The sequence below is a fragment of the Anguilla anguilla genome, chromosome 16 (genome assembly GCF_013347855.1).
Source record: "Anguilla anguilla isolate fAngAng1 chromosome 16, fAngAng1.pri, whole genome shotgun sequence".
Lineage (NCBI taxonomy): Eukaryota > Metazoa > Chordata > Actinopteri > Anguilliformes > Anguillidae > Anguilla > Anguilla anguilla.
Genome location: NC_049216.1, coordinates 36,652,280 through 36,667,844, shown reverse-complemented (window position 1 = coordinate 36,667,844; position 15,565 = coordinate 36,652,280). Strand labels below are relative to the sequence as shown.

The window sequence follows — 15,565 nt, the reverse complement described above, 5'->3', positions numbered from 1 at the left end:
GTGTTAAGTTATTCCTCAACAATGTGGCTGCCTGTGCTTAACAAACCCTGGGCCCCTCAGTATTATAATCCCTCAGCATAGCCAGCATGGGCTCCTCACTCCCAGGCCCACTGGATAGAATGCACAGGCTGTTAGTTTTATGTACCTAAACTGAAACAACAAAAACTTACTACATATAAGAAGACTCCTTCAAATATGGCCCATGTTTGTGTATAATAACACTATGAACTCTGGGAGATTGAGTTCTGCCAGTGAACCAATGTCAACCCTATTGATTCAATCCATTTCCCACAGAGCAATCAGAACCGTGATAGTACCTCTTACAGACACAGACAGACAGACAGACAGACACAGATACAGACACACACACACACACACACACACACACATACCCAGGTCTGAACACACACTCATTACCTAGGCCACAAGCAGTTTAAAAACGCACCTGGGGGGATTATGAAATATTAAAACTGTATTTGGTTGTACATGCAATGCATACAGACCTTAGCTGTGCTCAGTATACTGAAGTACTGTAATACTTTTCCATTTGCTGAGGCATATCCGTTCACAAAGAAATGTTAATCGATTGCAATAGCTACAAGTTAAACTAATGGCTGCACATACATTTTTAACAGAACAGCTCTGGTTGCTGTTTTAAAGATGATTTGATTTCACAGCACGAAAGCCAGTTATTTCCATGGTGAGATATTTGCATAGTGTCTAACCAAATTCCAATGAAATTTTCTTTCAAAGGGGAAAGTTTTAATGCCCTTTATGCCATATTACTTTCTTCTACACTGAGATATTTATGAATCCATGCACTTACAGTAAAAAACAAAAACAAAAACAAAAAACAAATACACCCTCGTTCATTAGCCACACCGGGAATGAGCAGATTTCAGTAAAAACTGCTCCAGCACTGCAGACTCAGACACTCAGTACAGCACCTCAAACCAGCTGGATTTAACAAGACCAGCCCTCGCAATTCCAGCAGGGAGCAGCAGGGGGCGACACCGCCTGCAACAATTCGGTCACACCGACGGCAGCCGAGAACTGAGCCGTGCCAACGAAGGCCTCTGAGATTGCTGGAGCGGGCGCTGATAGGTCGGGGGTTGGGGTGGGGGGGGCTTGGGGGGGGGGGGGTTTGGGGGGAAACATGGCTGCTGCTTCTACAGTAAGTATTCTTAGAGGAGTAAACTCACTGGAAGAGAGGGCTTAAGTCCTGCAGAACTCAGATTCTGACTGGCAGCGCGTCAGTTAAAGTCACTGGAATGTGACAGCATGAACACGCTCCCCAAATTACTCACTCCAGAAACGTCCTGAACAGACGTCAAACTTCCTTTACACTCATGCATGGGGGGGGGGGGGGGGCATTTAGCAGAACTGGGAAGGTGCCACACAAACCCCCCTTACTGTGGGGTTTGCATCTTCATCTGAATATTTTCCTGAGTGCCTACGCATCGCAAATTCATTATTCCAAAAAATATGACTCATTTAGTTTGTGGGCAAAATACCTCACTTGAGATAAGACTGAAGAAAAAAAAATCACACTGATTCCCATTCAAACCTCAACATGATGTCGAAATTCAGATCCAGGAGGTCCCGTCTCCCATGGTCCTGCTGGTCACCGGCGTTTACCTACAGGAAGGCGTGACCCGCTCTGCAGGCCCAGCTGAGGTTCTGGTTCTGGTTCTGGTTCTGGTTCAGCAGCCAGACACACTTCTGCAGCGCTCTTTAATTAAAGACGCGTTGCTGCTCAGAGGTGTGCAGCAGCTCGTTAATTAACACCTCGAGATGCCGCCCCCCCCCCCCGCCCCACTGCACACCGTGTTCTGCCAGCTTCTTTTCACAAGTTGGCCAAAAATAGGAGATGCTGGCACCCCCCAACCCCCCAGCCCCGCTCCCCTCCGCCCCTCCACCCCCCCCCCCTCCCCAACCCCCTACTTTATCACTGTGGGTGTTGCAGTCTGACAGTAATCACATAAGCCGCGTTTCCACCAAAATTACCCGGAACTTTCAGTCCCAGGAACTACTTTACCAGGAACTAAAAGGTTCCTTCAGCCAATGGTTGTCTGCGTTTCCACCGGGGTCTAAAGTACCGCGAAGATTAGGCAAATTAGCCCACTGACGTATGAAAAAGCAACGTTGTCGTCGGTCCATCTGTCATATGATTTCTTCCGTAACCCCATACTACCACCGAAGTAGCCTACATTATTTTCTAATAACCGGGACAGCCCGGAGGGGTTTATTCCACTTATACAACGGGTTACCAACAATGACTATATATGGTTACTTTTGTATTTATTGATTTTCATATATCCTCTCAAACACATTCATTATGTTTGTATGCGAACATTCGCTTTCATGTCTTGACATCCGAAGCGACAGAATGCATTCACATTTATATGTATAACTGGCAACAACAGCAGAAAACATGCACACGTTGTAAACAATTTGCTGTTTGATTACTTTCTCGTCGTCAATTCCATATAGGCTAATGGCAAAATGACAAGAATAGAACGAAAACTCGGACTTGCGTGAAAATGTAAATTTAGTAGTGGTACAGCCACCGTTTGCTTTCCTTCGAAGTTACTGCTAGCCGAGCAGCGAAGTGTGCCCTCCAGATGCGAACCATGCACCATAAATTAGTCCATAGTCTTCCTGGTCTTTTCGTGGAATTGAAAAATGTCAGTAAAATCACGGCAGTCTGAAAAAGCTAAAGGGAAGATTACTAGAATTAACCTGTTATTTTACCCGGATAAAAAGTGCGGATGGTGATTTCCAGTTTGCTTGTACTGTATCACCAATGTTAATTAAGTTAACTACCGCATACCTCACATAACTGTATCAAACGTTTTGAGTCAATTACAACGGACTAACAAAGAAAATCCGGAAGAAATATTCAGCAACCGAATTAATCCGTTTGAATGTTTTGGTACGTAATATGCTGTCCCAGCACTAATGGTTAGCATTTTATAAAACGAATACTAAAGCAAGAAAAGAACAGAAGAGCACACGTTATAATTCCAAGACGTTGACAGGCTATAACCAAAACTAGGCTACTGCGCCGCATAACATACAAGTTTGATTTGAAGTTTTTATGAAAATAAATTGGTTTGCCGCTGCATATTTTCAAACATGGCAGGTAATAGCGGAAAATAAATACAACACAAATGCTGCGAGTACTCGACCAATCAGAAATGTTCAGCGCTGCAAGCTCCACCCAAAAGGTTCCTGTACTTTCGGAAAGTACTACCCCCCGAGCAGGAACGTTTTGGGGGGTAAAACAAAGCCCCCAGAACTAAATTTAGACCCTAGTTCCTGCGGTGGAAACGCACTGAGTTCCTCAAAAGGTTCCTAGTTCCGGGGTATAGTTCCTGCGGTGGAAACGCGGCTATATTTCCTTCACTGCAGCAGAGCTTTGTAGAACTTAAGAGAAAAGGGCTTTTAGATTGAGTGGAAAAGTACCTTTCCTTTCCAATAATGGAAGTGCTTTCAGTCTGGGCATGAACATACCTGCACTTCACTACGTTGCCTGTGAATGTGTGTGTGTGTGTGTGACTGTGCGTGTGTGTGTGTGCGTGCGTGCGTGTGAGTGTGCGTGTGTGTGAGTGTGCGTGCGTGCGTACATGTGCATGTGTGTGTGTGTGTGTGTGTGGATGTGTGTGTGTGTGTGTGTGCGTGCGTGTGTGTGAAAGCAGTCTGAACAGAAGATCTCAGTGATTCTAGAGCCTAACCATGCGCTACAGCAAGGCCTTTACAGACCGATATGCTGCTCAAAACAATACTTCCTTTAAATAGCTTTGGTTTAAGTTCTTCCTATATAAAGTTCTCTACATCCTGCCTCCACTACATGTTTAAATCCCAATGTTAGGTTTGCAGGATTCTGATGGATATTTCTGCCAGCCGAACCAGCCATTAATTTGTAATTAAGAGCAGGTGATCCCAGATGATTTGTTAATTAGATTATCTTGGGTACGAATGACTCTTCATCCCCATAACAGTTCTTGATTGTGTCCTTAGAGAGGCACATTTTGTAAACATCAAACCAAGCTTTCACACTTTAATTACCTGGTCCTGCAGTCACTAAATCATTCCAGTTAAAGAACCTCACTCCCTGCAAATACCAGATAAATATTATTTGGTTATACATAAACTTGTAACAAATTGTAACAGTAACGCATTTAAAAATGTTTCAAATATCCATCAAAATCCTACAAGTCCACCGATTATTTTACCATTTTTTTTCCCAAAATATACATTATATTGGATCAGGACACTGGTAAAATATAGTGTAAACTTCTACTAATAAAAAGCTACTTATATGTAACCAAATACTTGTATATCATTGACAAGTGTGGATCTGATCTGATTTGTTCTGGCACACCTGTAAGTGCGCAAAGCTGAAATGTCTCCCCCTGGTGGACATGGTGCTAATAACACTGACACTGTCTCTAAGAGCCCTGTCCAGTCTCCCAGACTCCAGTCCGGATGGTCTGTGGAGAGAAACGTCCTTCACTGGACCGGGCAGACTTCACTGAAGCTGTAGGACCTGCACGTTCACAGTCGGGAGTTTTGGCCAGGTTCTGGGAGAATACTGCCTAGGCAATCACAATGATGATGATTCCAGCAACGTGTTGCCATGGGAACCCAAAATGGCCGCTCCCACTTTCTCAGTCACCCGCACCTGTGTGTTGAGCAGCCATGACTGCATACGGGGCAGGGTGCATCTCCAAGTCTCTAAAACCAAAAACAGTCTATATCACGGGGAATGCTGTGCAGCACAATGCCTCATGGGTAAGGGGGTGAGCAGGAGGTGGAGTTTGAGTTTGACTGTGTTCCCATGTTCAGCCTCTTTCCTCTGGGGCCCGTGGCATGATGGTGCACCTGGGCTCCCCCCTTGGCCCCCTCTTCTGTTCGTGCAGCCTTTCGGAGTCCATCTCCCCCCGTCACTGTCACTCATGTACATGCAGTCTGATAGGGGGCGGGGCTACAGCTGGTCAGACTCCTCCTGTGGGCGGGGCCTGGGTGTTGGCTCAGGCTGGTCCACGTGGGCTTCATATGGGGGCAGGTCCCTCTGGGGAGGTGCCCCCCCATCGGGGGGGTAGGGCGGAGGTGGGAGGTCGAACCAGGGTGGCCGGCTGCGGGTGGAATAAGAGATGCATGATGGGAAAACCTTCCTGTAACTGCTATTGGTCTATGTGCAGAGATGAGAGCTGAGAGAAAAATCACGTAGCGATCTTATTTAAAGATTCTCTTTTAATGACAACTGACTCCCAGTCAGTGCTTTTGCAAAATGGGTACTAAATCACTGGCTAATAGGCACCACATACACTGCTGCGATGAAAAAGTATTACTGATTTTCTCTATTATCGTATATTTGCCACACTGAATGGTTTCAAATCTTTATACAAAATGTAATATCAGACAAAGGGAACCTGAGTAAACACAAAACACTTCTTTGTGCACCACCTTTAGCAACCATAACCGAAACCAAACACTTCCTATAATTTGATATCAGTCCTTCACATCGCTATGGATGAATTATAGCCCTCTCTTCTTTGCAGAACTACTTTAATTCAGACAAATCGGTTTTTAAGCTTGAACTGCTTGTTTGGTTTCAACTCAAAACTTTCATTTGGTTTCTTTCCAGCCATTCGGATGTGGATTTGCTTTTGTGTTTTGGATCATCGTCTTACTGCATGACCCAATTATGCTTCAGCTTCAGTTCGCCGACAGATGGCGAGACATTCTCCTTAAGAGTTTTCTGGTACAGAGCAGAATTCATGGTTCCATCATTAATGGTGACTCATCCAGGTCCTGAGAAAGCAAAGCATCCCCACGCCATCACACTTCCACCGCCATGTTCGGCTGTTGGTATGATGTTCTTACTGTGAAATGCTGTATTTGTGTTACGCCAGACACAATGGAACCTGTCATCCATCCATCTGTCCCCAGAACATTATACCAAAAGGCATGGGGATCATCCTGGTGCTTTTTTGCAAATGATAGATGAGCATTGATGTTTGTCTTCGTTAGCAGACTTATTGTAGAGTCATGAACAATGACCTTAGCTGAGGTTAGATAGGCCTGCAGTTCTTAGGATGTTCTGGGATGTTCTGTGACTTTCTGGATGAGTTGTCCCTGCACCCTTGGAGACCTGCTGGCAGATCACCCATTCCTGGGAATATTCACCACTGTTCCCAGTGTTCTCCGTTTGGAGATAATGACTCTCACTATGGTTTGGTGAAGTCCCAGAGCCTTGGAAATGGCCTGGTAACCCTTTCCAAACTGATATATTTCAATATTTTTCTCATATTTTCAGGAATTTCCTTTGATCATGGCATAGTGTGCTTGTAGAAACTTTGTGGTGACTACTTCACTCTAATGGTAAGGTTCGATATGAGTGAGGTTTAGATCCAACCGGACTGGCTGCAATCAAGCCTGGGTGCGTTCAATCAGCTGAATCTAATTACCAATTAAATTTGCCTAATTGAGTAACTAGGGGGTGATTACTTTTTGACATGGGTGATATGGGTGTTGAATAATATTTTCATTAAATAACTGAAATAATAATTTAAAAAATGTTTTGTGCTTACTCAGATTCACTTTGTGTAATATTACATTTTGCCAAAAGATATGAAACCTTACAGTGTAACAAATATGCAATAATCGAGGAAATCAGGAAGGGGAAAAAAACATTTTCACGGCTGTAAGCACCATCACTATTGTGCAGAGATTCATGATTCCCTGGGATTTCTTAACCTTTACTATTTTCAAGTTTTATCCACCAGTAAAAAAAATACTGTTTCTTCAGCAGTTTCTTTGTCAGCGTGTACTGTAGGAGGAAACTGGCATTGTGGGGCAAAGTGTGCTGGCAGTGTGGGGCAAAGTGTGCTGGCAGTGTGGGGCAAAGTGTGTTTGGCAGTGTGGGGCAAAATGTGTCTGGCAGTGTGGGGCAAAGTGTGCTGGCAGTGTGGGGCAAAGTGTGTTTGGCAGTGTGGGGCAAAGTGTGCTGGCAGTGTGGGGCAAAGTGTGCTGGCAGTGTGGGGCAAAGTGTGTTTGGCAGTGTGGGGCAAAGTGTGCTGGCAGTGTGGGGCAAAGTGTGCTGGCAGTGTGGGGCAAAGTGTGTTTGGCAGTGTGGGGCAAAATGTGTCTGGCAGTGTGGGGCAAAGTGTGCTGGCAGTGTGGGGCAAAGTGTGTTTGGCAGTGTGGGGCAAAGTGTGCTGGCAGTGTGGGGCAAAGTGTGCTGGCAGTGTGGGGCAAAGTGTGTTTGGCAGTGTGGGGCAAAGTGTGCTGGCAGTGTGGGGCAAAGTGTGCTGGCAGTGTGGGGCAAAGTGTGTTTGGCAGTGTGGGGCAAAGTGTGTTTGGGCGAAACGGGGCCATTACTGCTGTCAGGGTAACAAGCACAAAGTAGCAGAAATGCTTGACCCTGAAAAGTCCTTCACACTGTTATAACTCTGCATGTGAAAAAGACTCTAAATCTTTATTTATGATACTTTTTGTACACCACGTTCTGTGTGCAGACAGGTAAAACTCCCTTTGGACATTATTATTATCCTTTTTAAATAATAATAAAAAAATTCACAAAACACAAAAGCATTTTAAATAAATAAATATAATAAAAGTATAAATATATCTAAGTATTAACCTGTGGCCCCTGACACTAACTCCCTCCCCTAACCTTAACCCCACCCCCTGAACCTAAACCCCACCCCTAACCATAACCCCACCCCCTGAGCCTAAACCCCTCCCCTAACCTTAACCCCACCCCCTGAGCCTAAACCCCACCCCTAAACATAACCCCACCCCCTGAGCCTAACTGCCTCCCCTGGCCCTAACCCCTCCCTTAAACTTAACCCCACCCCCTGACCCTAAACCCCTCCCCTAACCATAACCCCACCCCCTGAGCCTAACTGCCTCCCCTGGCCATAACCCCACCCCCTGACCCTAACTCCACCCCCAAGCCCTAACCCCGCCCCCAGTCCCGCCCGTACCTGGCGTCCAGCACAGCCTGTGAGTAGGAGGGCGGGGAGTCGAGGGGCAGGCCGGGGGGGTGCAGGGAGCCGGAGAGCAGCTGCAGGCTGGCTGCCGTGCCGAAGGGCCCGGGGGGGGGGCCCGGGGGGGGACCTGGGGCTTAGACCAGCCTGGCCCGGCATTCGGTCCAGGATCACCAGCCGCGACAGGAGGAGGGGCTGGTGGTGGTGCCCCCCCCGGACCCCCCGGGGCAGGAGAACGCTCCGCTTCCTCTGGTGGTGCAGCACCAGGGCCAACAGCGCCACCACCAGGACGAAGATGACCGCACTGCCGATGACGGCGTAGGTGATGCTGGGATAGTACCGCAGCCGGTAGTCCAGCGTCACAAAGTCCTGGCTGGGGGCCTCTGCACCACGAAACACAAACACACCCAACACTGAGACATTTACTATAACATCAACACAACCACACCCAACACTGAGACATTTACTATAACATCAACACAACCACACCCAACACTGAGACATTTACTATAACATCAACACAAACACACCCAACACTGAGACATTTACTATAACATCAACACAACAACACCCAACACTGAGACATTTACTATAACATCAACACAAACACACCCAACACTGAGACATTTACTATAACATCAACACAAACACACCCAACACTGAGACATTTACTATAACATCAACACAACCACACCCAACACTGAGACATTTACTATAACATCAACACAACCACACCCAACACTGAGACATTTACTATAACATCAACACAAACACACCCAACACTGAGACATTAATATAACATCAACACAAACACACTCAACACTGAGACATTTACTATAACATCAACACAACCACACCCAACACTGAGACATTTACCATAACATCAACACAACCACACCCAACACGGACATTTACTATAACATCAACACAAACACACCCAACACTGAGACATTTACTATAACATCAACACAACCACACCCAACACTGAGACATTTACCATAACATCAACACAACCACACTCAACACTGAGACATTTACTACAACATCAACACAAACACACCCAACACTGAGACATTCACTATAACATCAACACAACCACACCCAACACTGAGACATTTACTATAACATCAACACAACCACACCCAACACTGAGACATTTACTATAACATCAACACAAACACACCCAACACGGACATTTACTATAACATCAACACAAACACACCCAACGTTAAGACATTTAATATAACATCAACACACCCAACACTGAGACATTTACTATAACATCAACACAAACACACCCAACACTGAGACATTTAATATAAAATCAACACCATTTTAAAATTAGAATTTATATAACAACTTAGAAATCATCATTTCCATTCTGAAATCGCAATTTATATCCCAATTTACAAATCAAAATTTGTATCACATTTTTGAATTAACAATTTGAAAACCAACACCTCTCACTAGTGACAGAATAACAGCGGCACATAAAGAAGGCACCTTTCACACCATCATATGTCTTATTTTGAGGTTCATGCAGGATTCACACAGGGCTCTCTCTCGAAGCGCATGAGTGTGTGTGTGAGTGTGTGTGCGCATGAGTGTGTGTGTGAGTGTGTGAGCGCATGAGTGTGTGCGCGTGTGCGCATGAGTGTTTGAGTATATAAGTGTGTGGTGTGTAAGTTTTTTGTTTTTTGCCATTTTCCTCCCATTTTCTCACAAATTTAGTTATTATACCAATTCCCCGTGTGTATCACGGTCCTGGTCCTGTGCTATCCCCTGTTTGTCTGGGGAGGGTGTAGACTACCACATGCCTCCTCCGATACATGTGGAGTCGCCAGCCACTTCTTTTCACCTGACAGTGAGGAGTTTCACTGGGAGAGCATGCGGAGGTTCACGCTATCTCCCCAAAGGTGCACCGACCAACCAGTAGGAGTCACTAATGCAATGATCAGGACTCATACCCTCACCGGCTTCCCACCCGCCAACACAGCCAATTGTGTTTGTAAGAATGTCTGACCAAGCCGGAAGTACCACTGGATTGAACCCGGGTCTCTGCGGTGGTAGGCGAGTGCTTATACCTTTACGCTACCCAGATGGCCCAAGTGTATGAGAGTGTGAGTGTGTGAGCGTGAGCATGTGGAAGGACAGGCAGTCCAGGTCTGGCCTGTATGACAGCCCCAGAAGCAGACAGAACTGGGTCTCTATTCTGCAGACCCAGTCCCCCTGCTAGGGGGGAGTCAGGCCACTGACAGCAGCCCAGCAGGGCAAAAGCACGGGCAGTGGACCGGGAGGGGGGGCCTTTGTGGGCCTTGTGGAGTGTGTGACAGCCCCCTGTAAATAGTGCCCTGTGTTAGAGGGGAGGGGGCGAGAGGGAAGCCAATTAGACAGAGTCAGAAAGAGAGCTAATTCCTTCTCCCCACATCTCCATGGCAACCCGGTCTGTTTCTGTCGCGTACGGAACACCCGAAATGGCTGAGATGGGGGGTGGGGGCTGGAGAGGCCGGGGGGGGGGGGGGGGGGGGGCTTCATAGCAGTATCGGGTCAATTAAAAATTCTTAAAGAAGTGGATTATACTGTAAATATATTTAAATATCAAGATTCTGCAACACTTTACAATATACAGGCAAATATATAATTATTTTTCAGACATGAAAATTTATCTTTTAAAGAAACACTTCTGTGATAAACTCATCACTACAGTTTCAGAAAAGTCCACATATTAACAATATATTGCAGTATATTGATAGGTTCCCTGTTTTAGGTACATGTATTACTATATATATATTAGACTGTATGTAGTGTATTGTGTTTCCCTCTCCTACCATGCTGTGACTGTAGTTTGCATGCCTGTATGTCTAGCACCTCTGTAGTGTGTCCCTGTATAACACCTCTAGTGTCTGCGGCAAGGAAGTCACATTCCTATGCTAAATGGATGCAAGGGTCCCCAGGAAGGGACAAGACCATTTGTCTCCGGTCCGCCACTTAACTCAACCTTTTGATGTGTATGACTGAAAACTGTATATCTAGACACCACACAGTGTGATGGGCAGAGATTCTCTCAGCGCAGCGCCCGAGTGTGCTGGGTCTGTCTCTCCCTTGCGCATTGAATTAAACCACAAATCCTCTGAGGAAACTTTGTCAGCGTGTTCTTCATCGTCCTGCATTTGACTCCACGAATAAGGGCAAAATATCCTAACAGTTTTGGCGACCACGAAGGGACAGGAAATATCTTCCACTTGAAACAACGAGAATCAACAAGAAGGTGAGTATCTTTTATTAAACACAACTTACCACCTTCATTAGGCGTTGATTTTCCTTGGTGCAATTTGGAAGTGACTCCTGTTCTGTATTTTAAGAAATAGTTACGTGGACGGGACTTTGATGTAACAACTGATAATGAGTTTGTCTTTTAATGTTGACGTCATTTTAATGTGGTAGTGCTAGCAGTATTAACAGAGTACGCGGGAGCGTCAATCTGTTCAGTAACGTCTGCGTGCTGAAGTAGAGCACGGCAGCGTTCCGGACCACGTCGGGTCCTCGACGCTGAGTAACGCGTCAGTTTAGTAACGTGTGTCATATTGGACAGAAGGACACGTTCCGAGCCACGTCGGGCTCACGGGCGAAATAGCGCCCATTTTCCTAAGTAACGTCTGCGTGCTGGGTGAAGTCGCGTAACGTTCCGGACCACGTCGGGTCCACTACGCCAAGAAGAGCGTCTGTTTAGTAACGTGTGTCGGTATTTGACAGAAGGACACGTTCCGAGCCACGTCGGGCTCAAGGGCGAAGTAGCGTCCACTTTCCTTAGTAACGTCTGCGTGCTGGGTGAAGTCACGTAACGTTCCGGACCACGTCGGGTCCACTACGCCAAGAAGAGCGTCTGTTTAGTAACGTGTGTCGGTATTTGACAGAAGGACACGTTTCGAGCCACGTCGGGCTCACGGGCGAAGTAGCGTCCACTTTCCTTAGTAACGTCTGCGTGCTGGGTGAAGTCACGTAACGTTCCGGACCACGTCGGGTCCACTACGCCAAGAAGAGCGTCTGTTTAGTAACGTGTGTCGGTATTTGACAGAAGGACACGTTCCGAGCCACGTCGGGCTCAAGGGCGAAGTTGCGTCCATTTTCCTTAAGCTGTTTAGTAACGTGTGTGTCGGGAGTGGACACACAAACACGTTTCGGTTCGGAACCATCAGACGAGGGAGCGTCTGTTTAATAACTTGTTGGACAAGTTTTGGTGTTGCTGATTGCTGTTAGTAGCCTAAGTGTTTCGGAAGTAACACTGCGAATTGTGAAAAAACTTGGGCTGCGTGCCAAAGTGTGTGCAAGAAGAGAACCTTGGTTGTTTACCAATGCGAGTGAATGCGAGAAAGTGCACTCAATGTTGTTTTGTTCGGAGCTCCATCAGTGTTGTCATGTCTACAGAATAACGTATTGTTGTGTTAGGCCTACGTGATATGTTTGTTATATGTGTACACAATATAGTATATATAACCCATATAATATAAGAGTAAAAGCGCATATTTTCCTTTCGTGTAGTTAATACTTTCGGCTCATGATAGCTAATCCGCGTAATTCTGAAGGGCTACCAACTACGGGAATGATGACGGAGAAAGAGGTTTTATGCGGGGATCTAATGGCAGCGGCATTAAAAGCTATGGTTAAAAGATATGGGAAAGCAATTAGAACTAACCCCCCATTCCCTAGCAAAAATGATTCCGGGGTAATTTCAAAGAAGGCATTGAACGTATGGTGGTCCCAACAGAAAAATAATAAACAGAAAGGTAAATATGCAGCAATGTGCGTAGTGATGGCATATAAAAGCGCAGCACACAAACTCAAACAATATGAGGGAGAGCTGGAGCGCTGTCGTAGCGAAATAGACGAGCTGCAAAGGTGTCGTAGCGAACTAGACAGCAAAAACAAACTGTTAGCTAAGGTACAGGAGGATTTGTACAAGGCTCCCCCATATTCACAGGTTATGGATGATATATCTGTAGAGCCTAGTGCCCCAATGGCCCCTATAGCAGTAGACTCGATTCCGAATCCGGATCGGAGTGAGGGACAGCCAAGTATTATAACACAAATCAAACATACACCACTAAGTCCTTCTGATTTGCGTAGCATGGTTCGGGAATTACCCGATCTCAAAAGAGATGACCCGAACATGGCGTTTTGGGAGAAAATAGCACAGTACATGACGGTGGGGGGATTACATGCTTTCGATGTTTATGTGTTAACAAAGGCAAAATGTCCAAGTGCTGTATGGAGCGAGTTAGGGGAATTTAATAACTCTGCATGGGCATCTGTCCGCTTCACATCCACGCTTGAGATGGAAGAAGCAGTGGAAAAGTTCAGGAAGACCGTTTATAAAGCTCTAGGTACAGGTTCCAATCTGTATTCATTATATCTTACCCGCCAACAACGCGAAGATGAACCTTTTGATAGGTATATTGACGAGAAATACAGTTTGTACTCAACATATGGTAATGCAGGTGACAATCCAAGTAAAGATAACCCCGATTTCCTGATGAATGTACTCGAGGGAAGTGTAGCTTTATACCGAGACACAGCGGGTAAGGCTGGTTTTCGACCGAAGGATTGTAGCGACTTAATTTCGTGGGCTGCATGTTTAAATAAATACCATAGTGGTGTAAACAAGGGGGGCGCAAGATCAGGTCTGAGGTCACATTCTCACAATAAAGCACCCCTCCACATGGCTCCGGTACAGGAGATAGCTCCTTGCAGCAACTGTGGGAGATCAGGGCATAGCCAGGCGGACTGTCACAGAGGGAGAAGGACCCAATGTAAGATCTGTCACAAATATGGACACGTTGCCCCGGCATGCAGATCTGGGAATAACCAGTCAGAACGAGGTAGCCAGCTCCAAGACATGTCAAAAGACGAACTCGTTAGATTAATTAAATCGCTTGAAACCTCAGAATAGGATACGTCGGCCCCCATTGCATCAGGTGTTGAGGTTTCGTTCTAATAGCATAAGGACGTGGACACCATAAGTCCCTAAATATTCTTAATTTATGAGCCCAAGATAAGGGAGTAACAGTAAATAAATAAATAAATAAATAAATAAGGGTTATGAGCCCAAGATAAGGGAGTAACAGTAAATAAATAAATAAATAAATAAGGTAGCACACATATGATTGACCCCTAGTGGCACATCCTAACACCATCCTTTCCACAGTTTCTCATGTAAAATACACGCTGAGCAATGTTGGCTTCAAGCTGACACTGAGGTAATCAAATCGTTTTTACTTCTCAAAGTAGCATCTTGCATGAGACTTTTGTTAATACTGTGAATGTACCTGTGGGTGATCTGTGGGGTTGCAACCAAGGCCGTGTAAATACACCAGAGATGGAGGCATAAGGATTTTAAAATGGTGTGTGACTTTTGAACTTGTAGGAGACTCCTGACTAGTGCAGTAGCCCCCAATACAAAATGGGGGACTGGTACAAGAAAATAACATTGGTTTAAAAAAAAAAAACAAGAAAATAACATTGGTTAAAAAAAAAAAAACAACAACAACTAACTAATCAATTCCAACTAACTAATCATTTGTTCTCCATTTTAGGATGAGACTGGGTGACGCAGCCACCAGCCGTGCTCCTCTCCGTGAAAGCGGGACTGAGTAATTAACACTGAGTGATTAACATTTGCTTTCACCCTTTGAAATTCCTACAGGTTGACCCATGAGGACTCCTGGTGGTTAGTGTATTGGTGGGAAATTGCACGTAATGGGTGACCGTTTAGGTAAATATTGCAGGCTTTTGTCCTAAGTGTGTTTCACAGGATCAGAGAACTGGACTTGACCCGGCTGAGGACAAAGAAATGCCTGGTTGAACCTGGAGACAAGGTCCTGGTGAAAAACATAATCGGCAAAATTTGGTCTGGACCACACAGGCTCACAATTCCATCAGCTGTTTCCAGTGACTGGAACTCCGGTGTGGTTCCATTACATTACATTACATTACAGGCATTTCCGCATTCAATAGTTAAGGAAATACAAGGGTGAGACCCAACATGGGGCACAATAATCCCCGTCTACCCTTATAGCCCCTGGGGGCTATCTCTCTTTCCGTGTCTCCAATCAGACACGTTTCCAGGACAAGAATGTGCACCAACCTTGCAAGCTGCAGTTGGATTTGGGATGACTTCACAGCGACATCTTCATCATTATGTTGTCATGTTGGATATTTTTGTCATTGTATTGTAATGTTGTATATAGTCTGAGAGTGTGGGTTGATACAGGAATAGGTTGGGAGGAGGCAATTAAAATATTGGAAAAGTTTTATATTAATTAGGATAAAAAGGTTGCAGGACTGGAGGAAGATGGTTGTCCCACTCGGAAGGCCATATACGGATATGCCCTTCAGCTAAGAGGTGAGGCACATGCAGCCCTCCAGAGAAGCCTGGCACATGCCCTAAATTGTATAAAGCCTGGCACATGCCCTAAATTGTATAGTGGACCTAAAATTTTGAATTGCTCTGAAAGAGAGCCTCTGCCTGCCCGAGTGACTGTATCCATCAGACACTCTCACATAATCAT

General features: G+C 45.5%; 1 protein-coding gene across 1 annotated transcript in view; it reads right to left on the bottom strand.

Moving 5' to 3' along the window:
• Nucleotides 1-3,632: 3,632 nt before the first annotated feature.
• The window catches only part of ldlrad3 (low density lipoprotein receptor class A domain containing 3), a 49,526-nt gene continuing 37,593 nt past the window's right edge, over nt 3,633-15,565 (bottom strand). The window contains 3 exon segments of the mRNA XM_035396645.1: nt 3,633-5,141; nt 7,998-8,134; nt 8,136-8,383. Coding sequence (XP_035252536.1) covers nt 4,991-5,141; nt 7,998-8,134; nt 8,136-8,383 — 536 coding nt within the window. The 3' untranslated portion in view covers nt 3,633-4,990.